The sequence below is a fragment of the Medicago truncatula genome, chromosome 2, assembly GCF_003473485.1.
Source record: "Medicago truncatula cultivar Jemalong A17 chromosome 2, MtrunA17r5.0-ANR, whole genome shotgun sequence".
NCBI lineage: Eukaryota > Viridiplantae > Streptophyta > Magnoliopsida > Fabales > Fabaceae > Medicago > Medicago truncatula.
The window spans coordinates 284325-305310 of NC_053043.1; the positions used below are offsets into that span (position 1 = coordinate 284325).

Here is a 20986-nt window from a genome sequence, read left to right on the forward strand (position 1 = left end):
TTGGGCGATGGTGTAGGTGACATTTATTTTTGATTTTAGCCATTTTTAGTTTGCTCTAAGCACCTACTATACAAATTACCTACCATTAGCGAGCCGGACAGCAGTCTTCACGCTCGAGGAACTCTGGTCCAATTCCTCTTGGTATTCTGGTTTCTCCGGATGGTGTAGATATTGTGTTGCAAGTTCATGGAAAACTCTGCCTGTGATGAATAACTCTGCCCTTACAACCATTAGGTATAGTATTTTCCTTCCTCGTTATTCTCTTTTATTAATTCATATTAGAATACATGATTTTTTATTTTTCATTTTCAATTATACATACCCTTAAACTAATTTGTCTACAAAAGTGTTATATTGTTGGTGTTATTGAAAAATACAAAGTATATTGTCATCTGTTGTTCGTAATTTACATGCATTAACGCAATAAAAAGAGCGTAGAGAATTCTAGGTAGTAATCAACATTATTAACAACCAATTCTCGAACATCGGAATCAAAGTGCACAATCTAATCTCCCAGTTTCTTAATCTTTAATCACAATACCTAGTTTGGAAGAAAGAAAAAAATGAATATCATTATTTACAATTCATTGATTTACATACAACATCAGGCAACACTTTTGTTTAAATTTATGTACTTATGAAACAAAGGATGTAATTAGTTTGATTATCATTCCCATATAGACATTCTGGGACTTCGGGGGACGGAATGAACTCTTTCAAACTTAATATGACCAACAGGGTCATCCTGGTATGCATATGCTTTATGTGGTCTGTTTGCCGTGGAGTAATAGTAACTAATACCCCTACTGCTGCTACTCATATTATTATCTGTCATCATATTCATATTCATTGGAGATAACCTTCCCATCCCCATGCTTATCCCTTGTTCTTGTATGGGTCTGAATGCAATAGGGGGGTTGTGGTGATAATGACTATTACTACTAATACCATGATCATGCTGCTGTTGCTGTTGCTGCCGCTGTTGGGGTGGTGATTGTCTATTATTGTTGGTGTTTGTAATATTAGATAAATTGGGCGAGCTTCTCACTCTTTGTATTGTATCCCTACCCTTTAACTGCTGCAAACCGTGGTGGAAAGGCGAGTCTGTGTTCGTATGCTTATCTGGGGAGATTGATTTTGGTGAAGAACATGCAGAGTATGGTGCAAACTTAGACCTGGGGCTTGTGCGGACGATTCCATTGATGGCATCAATGTAGCGTTTCTCTAACAAATATGGTTCAACAGATAGTGGATGTAGTCCTGGTGGTTGCCCTTGCATTTGATTATGACCCTCGAGCAAAAGTGGCTTCGAAGGAAATAAAAATGCGCGAAGCAATGGGGCTCCTCCTGTCTCATGCCGATCATGTTCCTCAATCATGTGCTTCAGATCCTCATTTGTTCTAACGGACACCAATGCATCAAGCTCTTCAGGGATCAACTGGTACTTCAACACCACCTCTCCACCAACCATGCTACTCACCTTTTTCATCATATCTGATAATATACAACATTATTACAAACACACATCATTCATTTTCTTTTTTCATTACATTCTGAGTTTGATAGAGAAAGAAAGGAATAGAATATGAATGTTACCGGAGAAGGTGACGTCGCGAGGAACACAAATGACACGAGTCTCCCCGCCCACATACTTGAGGACCCCATCGGAGGATCGTGGTAGAACCTTTCCACCATAACTGCAAAGGAATTTTACTTTATTCTTTGGAGATTCGTCCCCTGTTTTCTCCATCTATTATTATTATTATTTGTTTCTCTCTACCCCTCAAAAGTGTAAGAATGGAGAGTGATTTTGGGATGAAAGTAAAGGATATAGATAGATTAGATCAGATCATAGGAATGGATAAATATAGTTTGCTATTTCTGTGCTTTCATCTTTATCCTATTTATTATTATTAGCATTTCTCTCTGTTTTTTTCCCTCTCAATTCAACTTATAATAACTAACTTCCCCTAACAAAATTGAATGCACATTTGACGTAGAAAATAACTTTCTCCTCTCCTATTTATTATTTTATTTAGTACGTAATTAAAAATTGATGACATTGCATTACATTCTTAATCAAATTCTTATCCACACAGACACGGCATTGACTTTTGTTTAGCAATGGACAACTCCAATTCAAATGCAAAACACTGTTCCTCAAATAATTACTATTACTAATTAAGTTGAGGAATCCAAAAAATTTAGTAATAGTTTCCTCTTTGGATTCCAGAAGAGGCATGTCATTATTGGATGGTACAATGAATGAACTTTGTTATATTCGATTCCAACCTATGCTTTAAAATCAACGAAAAGATCTCATTGCCCTTGTCGTGTATGTGCTAATTGATGATGCACGTGTATATGTATATGTATATGTATATGTATATGTATATGTATATGTATATGTATATGCTAATGCATCCTAGTTTGTTTTTATTTTATGTCACTTGCAACTTTACATCTTATTATTATTATGCTTCCGTCTATCACTATGATTATCATTTGATACTTGATCAAATTTCTTTTTTAATCTTAGGGTACACATACATACATACGATTCACTTTGTTGTGTGATATGATTATTATTATTATTAAGTAGTAAATCGCAAGCACAACAAATCTTGATTAGGTCTCATGGATAATGATCTATTCTTCTTGTCTTGGAGTTGGAACGAAAGAAGACCATATAATATAATAAAACCTACTTTTACTTTTTACAAGTAAATTAATAAGGATATGAGTAAAAGCAGTGACTGGCTGACCAAGAGATTCTGCCAAAATGCAAGTAAAGTACTTGAATACTTGAATTGTGGAAAAGAAACTTTTGAAGAAAAAATCAGGAATAAACTTGTCATTAAATGAGTTCTCAAGAACAGTTAATTCCACTTTGAATCTCATTATTATTATTATTATTCATTCCATAATTAATACTACTAAGTAGCTAGAGTCCAAGCAGGCGCTTACAAGCTTTAAGGATCTTCTTGCCTCCCTTCTGTCTTCTCTTCTCTGTCGTCTTACCTTCACCACCATCATTGATTATTATGTCTAAATCATGATCTGATGCTATTGCCATGCTTTGATCATGGATCCTACAGTATCTCTCTGAAACTGATGAAGATCTTCTTATTGAAAATGCCCTCTTCATTGTCGTCTGAAATCCAGAAGCAGTAGAAGAAGATGATGAAGAAGAAACTGAACAGCTCTTACCCAATATCACCCCAAATCTCTCTCCTTCACTCTGACTCTGACTCTGACTCTGAGGGGGACAACAATTGTGGTCATTAGATTCTTCTTGTTCATGCTTGGTTGAGGGGACAGTTTTCCTAACTGGAACTGGTTTTGGTGTTTGAGGGAATGAGAAAAAATCTATGGATCTTGATTTGTGGGTATCAATCTTAGAATAAGCATTCATTTTCAGATATAGTACTATGTATAGTAGATAGAGGTGAGTTATACACAAGAGAGTGTGAATGGTGGTAGCTATATAATGAGGAGGACCTAAACAAAACCAAATAATAGTTTGACTAAATTGTCGGATTCATGAAGGAAGTGAATAGAAGTAATAGATGAATTGAGACCTCTCTCTCTTTCACATGATAATCACTCACTCTATTGTTTTGTTGTGTAGTGTAGTGTCATCATAATAGTAAATGAAAGGTAGATTTAGAATTTGAGGTAAATTTCCAAGGATAGGTAGCTGAATACGAGACCCACCGTGAATGACTTGGGAATTTCATTTTCCAAAGTAAAACAAAACATTCCCAATACAATGAGTTTTTTACACGCATGGTCAAAGCAGTAAATTATTGAAGGTAGTAAGGTTTTAACCATAATTGTCGGTTGACGTAGGAATGCCAGAATGACATTGGAACTGGACCTAACGTGTTCTCATGTGACGTTTTCGCCAATTTTGCATCTAACTCACCTTAGGATTTTGTACTAATATCACCATCAAAATTGGCATATTTGATAATCTAATTTTGCATTTTCACATGTATGATTTCAGATAATAAGACATATTAGTAACAAAACATTATTTTTTTTTTATTGAGATTTAAAATAAAAAGGAAAAAGTGATTTCCATTATTCACCTAACATAGTCGGTCAGTTGTGGAAGGAGGTAAGACTTTTTATTTTATTTTTTATCAAGTAGTATGGTGGTTAAAATTCACCTTTTTAAGATGAATAAGTGGGATGTCCGGGGTTCAAACCCCGGCTCCTGCATATAACAAGCATGTCCATACCAACCGAACTCTGTTCACGGAGATTTTTTTTTTTTTTTTTCTTTCTCAAGTTAGAAAGCCTGTCCTTTGTTTTGAACCAATCACAAACGTTCGGCTTAACAAAAAGTGCCCATGGGTTACGGTCTAAAGAAATATTTTACCCTTTAATACTTTGACGCAGTCGAAAGCATAAGCTAGCAAGCGCTATTGAAAAGAAATAAGTTTGTGAAAATAAGGTTCTTGAATCCATCGAAAATTGAGAAAACTCTTTAAAATATCATTGAATTAATAAATATTCTTCATAGACTACAATTGTTAAGCTTAGATAGGGAAATAACAAAACTCTAATGTGCCGAAAATAACAAACTGAAGCATAAACAGAAAATTACTAAAATTGAGTTGAACTAATAAAATACTAAAGAAACACTATGGAAACTCTTCTACATCAGTCTCCTCCACCTCTGAAGAACTCGACCCCGAGTTCTCATTCTGATAAAGAGCTTCACATGCATGTTGAATCCTCCAATGAACAGAGACCATCCTTCTGGATCCCATTGAGTGAAATGCATAGATGGTTTGATTTGGAAAATATAGCAGTTGCTTTTATGCCATTGAAGAAATGTAGTAGCATGCTGAATAAATGGAGCAACATGTCGATCCGATGGTTTCTTCGACAACGGTGGTGGCGATTGAAGATCTGGGAGTTTCGGTGGCAGAGACGGCACCGGGAAAACATAGATTGGCGATGACTGATGTTTGACGATACTCTCTATAACCTTTTTCTATTTTCGACCAAGCTGATTGTGAATCTTCCCATGTTTAATGCTAGTTATCATACCAACAAAAGAAAGCTCAAAGCAATTTGCATCATCATCAAGCATGTGACACTTTAGAAATATATTGACGTAAGATATGAGATCCCTATAGTAAATTGATCTGTTCTTGACATGAATTTCCTTTAAATCTTTAAAGACCGAAGATAAGATTCATAGCTATTGTGCATAAAACATAAGGTAAGATCTTTGTTTAAGCCAATTACATATTCAAACAATTATTTGAACGTCGACATTGCAAATCTAAAAGCATGGGGTAACTTAGAATTTATCATATTATTTGTATATTTTTTTGCCGTTGTATGCTATTAACTTGGGTGCTGTGAGTTTGTTCGCAGATTCACCCTTTACGTTTTCAGTTAATTTAAACATGTTATTGCATCTGATGTACTCTCAGTTTGAATGAATATCGTCTTGTTTTTGTCAAAAAATGGTAAGATCTTTGTTAGAGAAGATCATGGCTAACAGGACTTAGACTTTAATATTTTTATCGATAAATAGCATTTACAAATTTCATGTAGGCACACTCAATCAAACAACTTACTCCATCTGTTATCAATTATAAATAAATTTTGATTTTTTAGGTTCATTCAATTAATAATGTATGCGGTCAACAATATAGATCAAATAAATCATTAATTTAAAGAACTTAAAAAATCAAAATTTGCTTATAATTGACAACACAGAGAATATTTTACTTGCATTTATGCATGTTTTTCGAGTTAAGATATAAACACAAAATTAAAGTTGTAACAAACACTATATTTAAGTTGAAGTGCGAGAGTTTGACTAAGTACAAACATGACAAAAATCAGTATGCCACTTTTGAAATCGTCGAAAACTAAAATCGTCAAAGAATTATTTAAATTTTAAAGTCTCATAAAATATACCTATAATTTTAATTTTTTGGATGGACCACTACACCACTTTGTATGGTTTGGCATCTGCTGAAAACTAAACCAACACAAAATTGTTTAAAATCATGCTGAATAGACTTATAGTTGCTAATTTTTTCAGATGGACCAAAGGATCTGCCACTAAGTTAAGAAATCCACATATGAGAAATACAATTTCTTTTTTTAAGTAATCATTTGAAAAAAGATTAAATCATAATTGAAAGCTATTAATCGAAAGTTTGACTAACTTTCAAGTTCGATAAAAGAGTTTAAAGTAAGAATTTATAAATTTTGTAGCCACTAAAAATATATTTTACATTTCATATACTTTTCTAAAAAAATTCATATCTATACTATAGTTAACTGGTACGTATACAACAAAACCTCCATTAATATTGATTTCTTTTTTCATTGTTCTTGACCAATCAATTTTTATTTTTTTTGTCAAGTGACCAAATTTTTTTTTTTTTAAGGAAGTGACCAATTATTTTTAGATTGTGATTACATGGTTTTTAAAAACTTGAGGGTATAAAAAAACTTTGCTTTGAATTCGTAAAAACATTGTGTTGAATTTACATAATTATCCTTACCGTTAACGGTATAACAAAACCATCAACAATCTTCTAAATATCTTTGAATTTGAAGCTTGAACTATTCTTATGCAAGAGTTTTGATGATGTGGCATGTCTAAATGAGCTATAATTTATCATTCTCTATTGATACTTTGCCACTCTCTTTTAACCATTATTACTCTAATAATTCATTCATTATTTAACCCCCACTAAATCAATTAATGTTTAGTGAAATATGAATGGATAAATAAGAATAGGTATAATCACAAAAAAAAATAAGAATAGGTATCTTTCTTGATTCTTCACTTAAGTTGAACATAAATAAGCATTTGCGACTCAAAAAAGTTACAATATAGCGGTTTTTTACTCAAAATATTTGCACAATTTTTCTTATAAAATTTATTGCCATTTGCCATGTCTTTATTCTTGAATAATGATATCTTAGCTTCATGTTTACGCCTAAGCTCAAGAACCATAATTCAGTATACCTGCGATTAAACCTACAAAATGGCATTAATATGGTATAAACAATATGAAGAAAAAAATGTTTTGAAAAATAAATTTATTGATAGAGAATACTCTATATAAGTTTGCAAAATCTCATACACTTTTATACTTTTTAAAAAGCAACCCATGGGTAATAAAATAATATACACTACAATTTTAACCACACAATTAATCAATTAATTACTTACAATTTTAAGTAATGTCTATTGTCATATTTTTTTTAAAGATATTTTCATATTATTTTAAAAAATAACTTTACCACATCAATCAATTACTTTTAAACTGCAATTTGATTCATATTCTTTAACTTCCATTCCTTAAATATGACTATTCATTCACTCATTGTATTAATACAAAATTTTAATAATAAGTTAGTTATAATTTCATATTCATAGTCATGATCATTGTGTGTATAAATATGCGATAAGACTTTGAGATCTTTTCATCTTACCCTCCATCCAACAAAATGAGTGTCCACATAAAGAAAATTAGAAGAAAAAAATGGAGCAGGGAGAAAGGGCTCAATGGTGAAGTTTTGGATCATCATCACTTTTTTCAAAGGATTTTTGGATGATACGCTTGAATTTTGTATGATACCCTTTGTTTCTCTTTCTTACTACTCTTCTTATATTTCTTGACTATTTATGAGTTTTTGTGGTAGACAATAGTGACTCAAGTAACTCTATTATATAGATATAGATTTACCAAATGTTTCACTTTCTTTTTATCTTATTGATGATATTACATTTATTAGTATACATTTCTATCTTTTTTCTTATTTTATTTTATATTTTAATATGAATAATTGTTTCGTGTAGATGAGGAAAAGAGGATAAAAGAGACTTTTATTTATGTTTTTGGTGCATCAATAGTATTCACATCAATTTAATATGAATAATTTTTTCGTGTAAATGAGGAGAAAAGAAATTTATATTCGAGAAGCCTATAAAATTACAATACAATTTCAATATTTTCTATCTATATCCGTTTTATATTTCTCTGATTTAAATTAATTTATTCAATTATTGAGTTTACTCATTTTAAATTATAGGTACTACCTTGAAGTTTCACTATGAATCAAAAGAAAATCGTTGTTGGAGACATTCAGTCAAAACAGAATAACCTGATGAGTTTATGAATATAGATATGTGTCTTATTTTTACTGTTATGTTGTCTAAAAGATGTTAATGATCTACTTAGGTTTCATGAAAATGATAGAAACAAAATCAAAGTCGGACATAAAGATTTTGAAGTTGTCGTATAAAAAAAATATTGATGCAACTCAACTAAGAAGTTCTCCAGATAGATTATATTTGTACATGTATTATGGGCCTAAACACGATTGGTTTAGTAGAGTTTATATACCGGCATCTAATGATTGTAGAACAATTTCATCTAATATAAAATACTACTTACACATGACAAAGTTAATTCGAAAAGCTCTTTGAACATTTAATATAACCTACCTATTGTAAAAGTTTGAATGTTGATGTCATATATTTATTTTTACATTTAACTTATTTGGCCTAGATATATAGAAATAATTTTATTTTTTATAAGAAGTTAAGATTCAACATGTCATCTTACTCTTACAAATATCTCACTCTTGCATTTTAAATTGTCTATCAAGGACGGTGTCTTCTATATACATAAGAACGACACATAATTTATGTCAAAAAAACTTTTAACTAACTCTCTTACTTGATAATGACTGAAGTTTAAAAATATTTCAAAGGTCATTTTTTTAAATTAAAAAATGATTGATTACAGCTTCCGAAATTGTTATTTTCAATAAATTTATAAAAAAAAAAATCCTAATAAAACCCGTGCAACGCAAGGGTTATATACCTAGTATATATAACAAGAGAGTGGTAAAAAACAATACAACAAGAGAGAGAAAGTAAATATGATTAATGCATAGGAAAGTTTAGAATGGGTATTTTTTTTTTGTGATGGTCGGGGTTTGAACTCCAACCTTGAATGTATTATGCCCTGTCTCCTAAACTCACGAAGACTAGAAAGAGTCTTTGTATTAAGGAAAGATATATAAACGATGAGTTTTATAATTTAGGGACAAAAAAGAAGATATTTTTTTTCTTCTTTTCATTTTACATTTTCTATAATTCATCAATGATTAAACTGTTGTATTTTTCTACGGCAATATATTGTCTACTAGTCATAAAGATATTTGTCTCGCTAACAAGTGCATTGAGATACTCTTTAAAAAAATTAAATTAAGATATTATTTAATTAAAAATAATACTTCAAATGATTGAATCTCCGAAGATTAATCACTCGAATCTACAGAGACTATTAAAAAATATCTCAAATGATCAAATCTCCTTCATCAAGATATTTTTTGGCGTAAATTAAGTATCATCCGCGTGCATATACGTAAACATATCACTCTAATCTTTTATAATCCAAATGATCAACAAACCCTCTTTAATAATTTTCAATGATTTAGATACAATTTTTAGTATGAAAACTTTTCTTTTTTGGTTGAATGAAAACTTTTCGTTTAAGATATATTTTTTTTATAATGGTTGGAGTTTAAACCTTCGAACCTACCATATATTATACATTGTTTTTAACAATTGAATTAAGCTGGACTATTATTCATAAAAACAAAAAAATTAAGTTGGACTCTATTTAAGATTAAAAATGTTAACAAGGTATTCGAGCATTTCTCCAAAAATATTATATAATTGAGCAATGATATATAAACAACCATTGATGACAACTTCAATTTTCTCTATTTCTATTGGTCAAAAATAATAGAGAGAAAAAAAGAAAGAGAGAATAAAAACATAATATGAGTATGCGAGAGAAAGTTGTTCCAAAATGAATGTACAAATATCATTTCTCTAAATAATTATTGTTGTGTTTTTTTTTTTTAAGGAATAATTATTGTTGTGTTGGTTGGTACTTTGTGGTAGTGCTTTTGAGTATTAGTCATCAGTTCGGAAAAGTCAACCGAACATTACTCATCTAATGATTATTTTTATTTATTAAAAAAAAGTTCATTTTTTGCTTAATAAAAAAAAGTTCATTTATCACACAATAAACAATTTGAAAATGAAATGTACTCTTAAAAAAAAAAAAAAAGTGTAATAAATTAAATTAAGGATAAAAAGTTAAAAACATACCAATAGTATTTAATAATGAGGAATATTTATTACATATCTTATGTGAGACTTAACACAAACTCAACTTTATATAAAATAAAATTTATGAGGCTTGTTGTTACTTGTGTGCCTCTCGTCGGTTCACAGGCTTCATTTGTTCTCTCTCCAAACTTAAAAAATCTAATTTTTGGTTTAGGGTTTGCGAAAATCTCTGAGACGCACTCATCCGCAAACAGTAATTAGCTGGTATGTTTGTTTTTTTGCTTTAAATCTGCAATTTTTTTGATTAAACTAAACATGTTTTTGTTTTGTCTCTCTTTGCATGTCTTGTTGGTGTGGGACATCAAATTTGCGTGTTGTACACTTTGCACAATTTTGGAAACTTTACTAATACTATTATTGTTAATTTCAATTCATTCATGGTTTTAGCTAAGTTTTGTAATTTATTGAATTAATATAATATGATATCAGTGAGAGTTATTTACTTACTATGGCACCTAAAGAAGATGAAGCTCATAAAGTTGCTGAGATTGCAATTGGTTCCATTGGTCGTGGATATGATATATCTTCTGATATAAGGCTCAAGTTTTGTAAAGGTGATTCTATTCATTCACGCTTGATTGAGATAGATGAAGATAATGATTTAAGAGAGGTGGTTTTACCTGGTGGAGTTTCATTACCAAATGTTTCCAAATTAATCAAATGTGATAAAGGTGAACGCACCAGGTTCAGGTCTGATGTTTTGTCTTTTCAACAGGTAAACTTTCAAAAACATCTTATTTCCTACTTGCTTTGCTTGCCCTGCAGTGATTACATTTCTTCTTGTCTCTCTTTCACCAGATGACCGAGCAGTTCAATCAGGAGTTGTCTTTGACTGGCAAAATTCCCTCTGGACTTTTCAATTCAATGTTTGAATTTTCTGGGAGCTGGCAGAAAGATGCAGCTCATACCAAGACCCTTGCTTTTGATGGGGTTTTAATTACACTTTACACTGTTGCATTAGAGAAGTCTCAGATGCTACTTTGCGATCATGTTAAAAAAGCTGTTCCATCATCATGGGACCCACCTGCATTAGCAAGGTGATTTGAGCTTTGTTAATGTAATCTTTATAAATGGTGTAACTATCTTCAATTTCCATGTCAAGTGAAGTATTATTTACACTCTGATGTCTATAGCCAACAAGGGTCGGCTTAACTGGTAGGATGAAACTGAAAGAAATTGTGTTTGATATCTGTTTGTAATCCTTCCTTGATAGGTCATATTTAGGCAATACACACACACTTCATTTTGGAATCGTGAACCTGTTTCATTTATAACTGCTGTTCATTTATATTTCTCAATAGTTTTGAAGAATCATAATGGACTATTTTCTTTATTTTTTTATTTATAAATTAATGGTGGTGATGAAATTTCTTTTTGTGAATAATTTTTTTTGTTGACATTTTGAAATTCTATGTGCATTTGGCTCGCTTTGAACCGATTCATTGTATCACGTAGAGTTGTATCTCCATTATACCGACTGTTGTTATGCTCCAGGATTTATATAACTGCAGTGTATCATTTAAACTTTTTTTCTCCAGTATTTTTGCATCTATCCGTGTTTTCTTCAGTTAGATTTAGTTTTGTTATGTCAACATAATTTTACTTAAGCTTTACCTTATTTCTGCTTTATCATATTCTGATTAAGCTGGGCATTGTTGGTGCATTCCAACTACAATCCAATTTTCACCTGATTAAAACTTTATGTTGGCAATTGACATATCTCCTCGGGTTTCAGTTGTTTTTTGCATTTAATGTTAGAATATGATACATGATAAATGGTTCTAGTTAAATTAGGACTGGTTTAGGACTGCAATCTTCTCTTCAGTCTTAATTTAGTTTATACTTTATAGGTTCAATCTTTGTATTGACTTAATGCAACAATTCCGTTGAGGCTAACTAAAGAGTGCAACTTTAATTGATCGTCCTAGAGGTTATTTAATTCAATTAGGACCAACTCTCTACCCAGCTCCCATTTATTTTTTAACCCTATTTGGACTTGAGACTCTTGCCAACTATTGCTTTTCATAATTAACCCGGATTTATCGATTGCTTTTCATAATTAACCCAGGTTTATCGATACCTTTGGCACCCATGTTATTGTTGGTATGAAGATGGGAGGAAAAGATGTAATATATTTAAAGCAGCAGCACTCATCAACTCTCCAACCTGCTGATGTTCAGAAAAAATTGAAAGAAATGGCAGATAAAAGGTTTCTGGATGCCAATGGCCAATATAGCTCAGCTTCTGATCAAGTATTCCCAAATGAAAAGGTTTGTGAAATTATGCTTTTCCTTTTCACGATATGTTAAAAATCCCAATATTGAGAATCATTATTATTCGTTTTTCTTTCACATTTCTGTGTGTGATGTTTATTTATACAGATTATGACTAAAGATACAATTCGTGATAGAATATCTCTTCATTTATTGGTCACTAGACCCTCTTTACCGCAAAGTACTTCCACAATAAGAATGAAATACAAATAATAAAAGCAGTAGCTAGCTTTGTACGTGCCAGTTTTCCCATGTGATTTTCCTGCCCCAAAGAGACTTCAACTAGGGGTTCATAGTATTTGTTTGAGACTTTCAGCCACATGTAGGTTATTAGTTATATATTAGAGGCTCTGAATTTTCTGGAATTAAGCAAGGAATTTGAGACCTAGATCCAAGAAAACATGTGACTCGAGTGGAAGTTTAAGAGGAAAAGCTTTTAGTTTTGAGCCAGGAACAGTTTGTAATTCAGCCTGCTATGTAGATGCGTTGCTATTTCATGGAAGCATCGGAATATAGTTTTTTTCTGAGTTGATGGTTCTGAGATTTGATTTTCTTACAAAGTTTTTTTTGGATCTGTATATATCATTGTTAAACAATAGAAAAATAAAGGAAAAGACAACTGCACAAACTATGTGAGGTATGGGTACAGTCTAGGGATGCACTATTAAAAAAATGTTACTGTGAGGTCAAAATGTTATCCAATGACTTGCATGGGAGAATGAGGAGTGTGCGAGTATACGGGTCCGTTAGTTTAAGATTTTTGAAAAATCATTTTTGATCTTTTAGTTATGTTTGTGTGTAAGCTTTTCTCAAAAAATCATTTTGTTAAAAAATGATTTTGAACAAAATAATTTTTATGTTGAAAATGAAATAGCTATTTTCATTAGCTTTTGAAGAAATTCATTTTTAATAGAAGAGAGAGAAAAACATAGTTTATGTTGTCTATTTTAAGATGCACAGTTTTCAACTTGAATGCTTTTTCAACCATGGTTTATACTTTTCTTAAAAGTCTAGAATAATTTCCAAATTATTTACAGCAAAAATGATTTTGAAATAATCTAAAACAAATGGCCCCAAAATTTGTGCTAGTTTCATTACTTAAATAAATTTGTAAGGTTTGTGAATCGTTGTGCCAAATTAATTGATTTCAAATGATAATCTCTAATTTGTTACTTTAGTTCACGTCAACTCTTGTTAGGTTGGAGATACCCTAACAATTTTATTTTCCTCACAGTTTGGAATCAGGATGCAGAGACTAACATTTGCTAATATTAGTCCATCAAGTTCTTATTCACATAAGGAGGTATGCTTAGAACATTTACTTGGAATATTTATATATTTATAATAGTATGTTCTTATATTTATATTCACAATAGTAGTTGTCCTTATATTATTTTTGTTTTTGCAGGATATAGTAAGCTTTTGCAAGAGGAGAGGTGGAAGTGATGACAAAAATTTATCACATAATCAGTGGTTGCAGACCGTTCAGTTGGAGCCTGATGTGATCTCAATGTCCTTCATTCCAATTACCTCTCTATTAAACGGAGTTCCAGGGAGTGGATTCTTGAGCCATGCCATAAACCTTTATTTACGATGTGAGCAAAGTTGCTAATTTTATTTGCTTATATTCTACGTGAATGACATTATTACGATATTTTTATTTATAACTGTTGCCTGTGATGTTTTGGGCCAAGCTGTTATTAATAAATTTTGTATTCCTTATATGTAAGTAGGGGGTTAGGAGGTAGTTATGGTTTGTATTTGTTAGTTTTGGAAAAAGTTCATTCTCTGTTGGAGTTTCGCAACTCCTGGACAGCATGTTGCTATAGTTTCTCTTTCCTCTAGCTAGCTATGCCTCTATATAGCATATCTATATTCTCTTTCCTCTAGCTAGCTATGCCTCTCAATTGTTGTTTACAAGTTAATATCTCGCCCAAAGGTAGAATCGACCCGCATAAGTAGATCATTATGACTTTGTTTACCACTAGTTTTTACAACCAGACCCAGGCAGGAACCCATAATGCTTGTTGATGTTTTATTTCATTTTGGAGTTAAATTGCTTTTTGTTGTACAAAATACTAAGCATCTACCTCCAAAACCAAATGACATTTTGTTGGAGAAATGTGTGTGCTAGCTTTAGGAGTGTGTATAGGTGGCTCCCACAAGGACTTGAAAAATGCTGAAGTATTGCTTTGTAATAATAATATTAACTTATTAAGTACTGAAACATATGGACACCCTTATTACAGAATGGTAATTTATAATCCATATAGATTTAAGCCTGAATTTTGATTTCATGAAATTAAATTCCCATGGATCACCCTCTTTTAAATTTGTTTCCTTCATTGTTGACCGAATATATGCAAATTACATGAACCAGTTTGAAATGTTTCATGTTTCATCATTCTGCATTGATACTTACAGATAAACCACCAATTGAAGAGCTCCACCAATTCTTGGAATTCCAGCTTCCCAGGCAGTGGGCACCTGTATTCAGTGATCTTCCTCTTGGTCCTCAATGGAAGCAACGGAGTTCTGCATCCTTACAGTTTAGCTTCATGGGGCCAAGGCTCTATGTGAACACCATACCGGTAAATCTTTATTCCTCTGGACGTCTAGGTATTCAGTGGCAGACTGGAAGTGCCTCGTCTAATCATAATAAATCATGCTCATGTCCTTTGGTTTGTGTTGGAGGAAAATTACTAGATCAGTGTGAAGAAGCTTTTAGGATTTGTTTATATTCACATGTAGTGGAACCTAGTCTTGCAAATAAAGATGCATCTTTTTAGTTCATGCGATATAAAACTAAAGCACTGAGCATATTTAATAGTTCATATTCATCAATTCACTGTATTTTAACCTTGGACATTCTGAAGTTTGTTGTCATTTATTGATTTGGTTCTCTGTGTTCTGCAACATTTATTCTAAAGCCCGGAATACTTCTCATGTTATAACAGGTTGATGTAGGTAAGAGGCCAGTGACTGGTCTCCGTCTCTATCTTGAAGGTAAGAAAAGCAATCGGTTGGCCATCCATATGCAACACCTTTCATCTCTTCCAAAAATCTTCCAGCTTGAAGATGATTCAAATGAAAACTTCAGACGGAAGTCCTATGATAAGAGATTCTATGAGAAGGTTCAATGGAAGAATTTCTCTCATGTGTGCACTGCTCCTGTGGAATCCGAGGAGGAGCTTTCAGTAGTAACTGGAGCACAGTTGCAAGTTGAGAATTATGGCTTTAAAAATATACTCTTCTTAAGACTTAAATTCTCAACTGTGTTGGGAGCTAAGGAGGTAAAACATCCCGAGTGGGATGGGTCTCCCGGGCTAGGGGCCAAGTCAGGACTTATATCCACTCTTATTAGCCAACACTTCACAGGGGCTTTTCAGAAGCCACCTCCTCGTCCAGCAGATGTAAATATAAATTCAGCGGTCTATCCGGGCGGCCCTCCTGTTCCCGTACAAGCTCCCAAGCTTCTAAAATTTGTTGACACAACTGAGATGACTAGAGGACCGCAGGAGACTCCTGGCTATTGGGTTGTCACTGGAGCAAGACTTTTGGTTGAGAAGGGAAAAATTTCTTTACGGGTTAAGTATTCTTTGTTGACTATGATATTACCGGATGATGATGATGACGATGACATGTTGGATGATCAGTAGCTGACTTTGTTCTTCGTTAGGCCTTTCTGGCCTTCATCAGCAGAACTAAGTGCTCATTTTTTAGGAGGGAGAGGTTGGGAAAGAAAGGAGGGTATCCGTTATCAAGATAATTGGTTTTAGTTTTCCTAATCAGGTAGGGTGGCCTTTTTACTGTGATTAAAACACAAGTGAAGTTCATGAAGAGATACATACAATGGAGGGATTTTTTTGAAGAGATTGATTTGAAGGGATAAGTTGTAAGTTATTTTAGGAGTGTAGGGGCTTTCCACTGTTGTAATTCAGCTTTTAATGTAGACTTTTACAGTCCAGAAAAATGACTAGCTGATTTAAGTCCACGGGTCTCTGGCGAATGATCTTCCTCTTGTTTTGATTAGATAACTTGGAGAAATTATGTTGTAAAAGCTGATGTATATCAATTTAACACGTTAAAAAATTATGTCGATTTTATTATTCTCATTATTGATTTGAAAATTATAGACGAACTTTGGTGATCAAGAAATGGTGAAGTGATATATGTTAGAATGTTTTTGTTCTAGAAGCAACTTACATATTTAACTGGGTGTAATATTTTTGCTTCTAGTCGAATTAAAATTTAGAAATGAGCATACTCTGAGACAGTGGTTTTAAAGCCAGAACAGGCGAAATGAGGCATACAAGTGGTTAAAGTGAGTTAAAAATTGAACAGATAGATAGATAGGATAGGAGAGTATCAAGAAAACATAATATGTCAGGTGAAGTCTTAACACTAAAATGAAATGAAGGATGTTTAGTATAAATAAATAAAGGATGTTTTGTTGAACTTCATTAGAAAATTCTGTTGCAGTTTGACAAATTTGAAGAGAATCCGTCATCATTTACTCATTGACTTTGGAGAACAGCCAATTATAGATATCTAAATATATCCCAATAATCTCTTAGTCTCTGAATAATGTATACAGATAAATCGATTAATAAACATTTTGTAGGTTAGAAAAATTTGTACTGCTAGTTGTTAAATACAAAATGATGTTGGTGAGAAGGCCAATAAGCTCCTTCCCTTGGACAAGGCAGAGGAGCAGGTTGGGCAATGTAAGTAGGATATTGCTGCCCCGGCATCAACACTGACAAATCACATGCATAAGACGATGATAGAACCTGTAATAATAAATAAACACACACATTACATATGTTCAAAAAGTAAAAAACACATGAAATAGGGTAGTAAAAGGGACTTACTGATTGTGCATTTCCTTGTTTTGTGGTTGGTAGTGAGTGGTGTTCCTGATAAGTTGGCAGCATAGATTCTGGCGTGGAAGAAAACTGTTGCGTGGGTTTAAACAAATGTTCAAATATGGCCATTATTAGAAACATTGAAATCAAAATGGCTGTGGCAACAAAACCAAATGATATTGCACTCATAGAAGTCCCAAAGCTTTTCCATGGACCTTCCTCATCAACTCCTCCTCCTCCTCCTCCTCCTCCTCCTCCTCCTGTCTGTGAATGTGACGGACCTGCGTTTGAAGCCGTGTATACGTTCCACATCTTTGATCTTTCACTGTTTAAATCGCTCATCCTATTCAACCTGTTTTGTCTTTGTTCTAATTCTAAAGGGAAAAGCAACAGATAATAAAGAATCAGATAGAATAACTAGGATAAGCCAAGTTAGAAATGTTTTGAGAATATAGAATAAACTTACAAACCTTAAGTTTTTCACTATCATGTGAGATCAGAATGAAGTGTGGTTTTCCAATTTCTTAAATGCTTCACACAGACATGATACTAACCACAGTTAGCTAAGCTTTATAACCAATAAAAAAAAAATGTAAAGACAAAGGTGTATGATGAGAATAATTAATTGTATTGCTTTTCTAGTTATGTTTATGATCCTCAACTCAACTGATGCTTAACTTAATGAATACTATACAATACATACCTTGTCAGATGAAGCAAACTTAAAGAAATAAAAAAGAATAATGGGCCTTGCTGTCTCAAGAGGCAGAACAAGAATTTTAAATAAATGCTTTGCTTTTAAAACATAAAAGTAACACTCATATTTAAGGATGAATTTCATCTCATCTCATGTAGTCTAGGTTGTTGTAGTTAATCCAAACCTTTAAGTCACATGAATAGTGCCTTGTGGGACAAGTGCAACCAATTATTTCCAACCACTCCTATTCCTATTACATTAGATATGACAACATTCCTTAAGATGAATCTCACTATTATTATTATTATATCCATATCCATAAAGAAACATCAAATTTTATGATAAACATAACTATTCTTTAAAATTAACATATATCAAAACACCTAATAAAAAAAAATGTGCGGTTTGAGTTTGACAAATACAATTCAGATGGTAAAAAACTGTAGAGACATTTTTGATATGTTGGGGTCAGTTCGAACAAGCAGTTCCACACTTTTGACACTTATTGTGTTGTGTATGTGAGATTTGCATTTAGTAGGCTTTATGGAACAAAAAAAAAAAGGAGATACCCGTGAGTTTGGGAAAAACAGGAGGCATGAGTGTTTTGATGACATCTTTGAGGATTAAAGGCTAAAGTCTCTCTTTGATATTGATAGTAAATTAAATTAATGTTAATTAGAATCCCTCCCTGGCCTGCTACATAACCATTGACATGGTAATGATGAGAAAGATTGCGGTATGAATCTTTGATAATCTCATAAAATCTCCACATGAAGATATTATAATTATTATAAAAAGAAGAGAAAAAGGCTGCTTCAGTAATAGTATCGTGCATAAAAATGGATGGATATATAACACTACTAGTAGTAAATGATTCTTACTAATAAACAAATAATAATTAGGAAAAGGAAGTTGGACAGCTAAGGACCATGATTGTAGTGAAGAAAGAAATGTGTTTATACTTTCTTTATAAGGAAAAAGGTGCATTGCATTGATGTATTGTAGGCCACTTTTATTCCTCATGTCAATCACAAAAATAATTAACCTAGTTACTTAATTTAAGGGTCAAAAGCCAATGACTATTAACATTTAACACGATATATAATTAAAAGTAATCAGTGAAAAGAATGAATATGCAATAATGAAGAGAAAAATGATAAAACATTAGTGTCAACGAGGCAATGACAGTGTCTGTCTAAGGAATAAGAAAGCTTAACTAAAACTAAAACATTCAGGGTACAGTACAGTACGTAATAATAATCAATCAATTGGTGTTAGACGACATACATATTGTTGTATGAAAGTGAAATGAACAACCTTACCCACCAATAATAATAATTATTGCTAAGTTGAAAATCAGAGAAGAGTGCAAAATTTGAAAAAGAACAAAATTACAATACACAACACATGTAGTGTTTGAATTAACAGCTAAATAAAAGGGTCGGTGGTGAAAGAAAAAGAAGAAGACCGTTGTGTTCGCCAATTTATATGTAAGACATGTTTTTAACAAAAGATGGTGGCCCCATGAATGACAAGATACCGCACTAAACAAAATAGTAATTTGTATGTCTCCCTCTAACTTCTTCTTAATTAATTAATGTTAAGGAACCTTGACTATTTACAACAAATTATATATGGATTTCTTTCTTCTAGTTCAAACAAGATAATAAGATATAATAATATAGTAATTACTGAGATGATGAACATTGAACATGAAGGGTGTGCAATCCACTGCTTATTTTTTATGATAAAAAAATAATAGTTAACTTACTTTACATCTCTATCTATCACGTTTATGCTCTGTAAGTTTCATCATCACACCCCAATTTCACGCTCCCTTCATGCAACTTTCACAATTCACATTATTACTATTTATTGTAATATTATCAAATATCACTCTCTTGCTTGCTTTCCTTTTATATACATTTTTTAAACAACCAACATTAATATTGTTTGTTATTTCTGACTTTGTTATCCCTATTAAAATATTAATCGATAACTGTTGTTTAGAATTTGAAGTGCAGCTTCTGAACATGAGCTTCTGAAGTACAGCGTCTGAAGTGTAGCTTCTGATGTGCAGCTTCTGATGTCTTCAGAAGCAGAGTCTAGTAACCAACCTTGATTAGTGTGTTAACCAGGATAGTTAGTTTGTTAGAGGAGTTTGTTACAATGTCCAGTTGTATATATACTCACTCATGTGTTGTAAATAATAACAATCATTAATCAATTTTTCAGTTTATCATAATTTCTCTGTTATTTTCATCTTGCTCTTAAACAACTTATTTTATAAGCACTTTCCGCTGTGCATAGAACATAGCGATTGTTCTAACAATTGGCATCGAGAGCCTGGGTTTGAATCTTAGGGAAACGCGAGTGAAAAGTGAGGGGAATCATCATTCGGAATCACATAGTGAGGTGTGTGTATTGATTTCTCTGTTTTCTTGAGAATTTAGCAAGATGAACACAAACGGTTTTGGATCAAATATCTTGATTCTTGATGGCAAGAACTAGGAACAATGGAGTGCTTTGATGAGATCATTGTTTGGCGTGCAAGATGTGAGTGATCTTGTGCAGAATGAGTTTGAAGAACCTCCTGCAAATTCCACTGATGTGCAGAGAGCAGCTTACAAAGAAAACAAGAAGAAAGATTGTAAAGCTCAGTTCTACATTCAACAAAATGTTGATAATCAACATTTTGAGAAGATTTCAAAAGCAACTAGATCCAAAGAAGCATGGGATATTCTGGAGAATTATCATAATGTGGGAGAAAAGGTGAAACAAGTCAAGCTGCAATCATATAGAAGGAAGTATGAAATGATGCAAATGGAAGAAGATCAGAAGGTGAGTGACCTTCTCGGATCAGATGATAATTGAGAAAGTCTTGAGATCTCTAAGTTAAAAGTTTGACTTCATAGTGGTAGCAATCCAAGAAGCAAAGGATGTG

The 20986-nt window shown here is 32.4% G+C and overlaps 3 protein-coding genes across 10 annotated transcripts; 1 reads left to right on the forward strand and 2 right to left on the reverse strand.

Moving 5' to 3' along the window:
* Positions 1-517: 517 nt before the first annotated feature.
* On the reverse strand, positions 518-3622 carry LOC11421587 (uncharacterized). 2 transcript variants are annotated; one of them, XR_005644037.1, is made up of 2 exons: positions 1597-3622; positions 518-1494 (listed from the first exon to the last, which is right to left on the reverse strand). XR_005644037.1 is itself a non-coding variant. In XM_003592866.4 (2 exons), exons 1-2 carry the CDS (start codon positions 1748-1750, stop codon positions 668-670), a joined length of 981 nt encoding a protein of 326 aa, XP_003592914.1. In that variant the 5' UTR covers positions 1751-2698; the 3' UTR covers positions 518-667. The 2 variants fall into 2 exon arrangements, 1 of the variants encoding a protein (XP_003592914.1); XM_003592866.4 differs by having other exon boundaries at positions 1597-2698.
* Positions 3623-10254: 6632 nt separating this feature from the next.
* LOC11418811 (MACPF domain-containing protein At4g24290) lies at positions 10255-16607 on the forward strand. Its single transcript, XM_003592869.4, has 8 exons — positions 10255-10408; positions 10634-10919; positions 11003-11241; positions 12273-12474; positions 13712-13780; positions 13886-14072; positions 14902-15068; positions 15435-16607. The coding sequence occupies exons 2-8, from the start codon at positions 10653-10655 to the stop codon at positions 16134-16136; spliced, it is 1833 nt and encodes a 610-aa protein (XP_003592917.2). The 5' UTR covers positions 10255-10408; positions 10634-10652; the 3' UTR covers positions 16137-16607.
* Positions 16608-16894: 287 nt separating this feature from the next.
* On the reverse strand, positions 16895-18895 carry LOC11423561 (uncharacterized). Of its 7 annotated transcripts, none has more exons than XM_039830187.1 (4): positions 17816-18467; positions 17352-17719; positions 17101-17270; positions 16895-17069 (listed from the first exon to the last, which is right to left on the reverse strand). In XM_039830187.1, exons 2-3 carry the CDS (start codon positions 17685-17687, stop codon positions 17121-17123), a joined length of 486 nt encoding a protein of 161 aa, XP_039686121.1. In that variant the 5' UTR covers positions 17688-17719; positions 17816-18467; the 3' UTR covers positions 16895-17069; positions 17101-17120. The 7 variants fall into 7 exon arrangements, with proteins under 7 accessions (XP_039686121.1, XP_039686123.1, XP_039686119.1 ...); XM_039830189.1 differs by adding an exon at positions 18612-18895 and having other exon boundaries at positions 16960-17270; positions 17352-17713; positions 17816-17876; XM_039830185.1 differs by adding an exon at positions 18612-18894 and having other exon boundaries at positions 16960-17270; positions 17816-17876.
* Positions 18896-20986: the final 2091 nt, after the last annotated feature.

What these genes read in the sequence shown, in the direction of transcription:
- LOC11418811 (XM_003592869.4), top strand. Translation starts at nt 10,653, where the DNA reads ATGGCACCTAAAGAAGATGAAGCTCATAAAGTTGCTGAGATTGCAATT. An exon ending in AAGTATTCCCAAATGAAAAG is followed by an intron (nt 12,475 to 13,711) that starts GTTTGTGAAATT and finishes TTTTCCTCACAG; the next exon opens with TTTGGAATCAGGATGCAGAG. An exon ending in TCTATGTGAACACCATACCG is followed by an intron (nt 15,069 to 15,434) that starts GTAAATCTTTAT and finishes ATGTTATAACAG; the next exon opens with GTTGATGTAGGTAAGAGGCC.
- LOC11421587 (XM_003592866.4), bottom strand. Translation starts at nt 1,750, where the DNA reads ATGGAGAAAACAGGGGACGAATCTCCAAAGAATAAAGTAAAATTCCTT. An exon ending in TCGCGACGTCACCTTCTCCG is followed by an intron (nt 1,495 to 1,596) that starts GTAACATTCATA and finishes GTATATTATCAG; the next exon opens with ATATGATGAAAAAGGTGAGT.
- LOC11423561 (XM_039830187.1), bottom strand. Translation starts at nt 17,687, where the DNA reads ATGAGCGATTTAAACAGTGAAAGATCAAAGATGTGGAACGTATACACG. An exon ending in AACAAGGAAATGCACAATCA is followed by an intron (nt 17,271 to 17,351) that starts GTAAGTCCCTTT and finishes TTATTATTACAG; the next exon opens with GTTCTATCATCGTCTTATGC.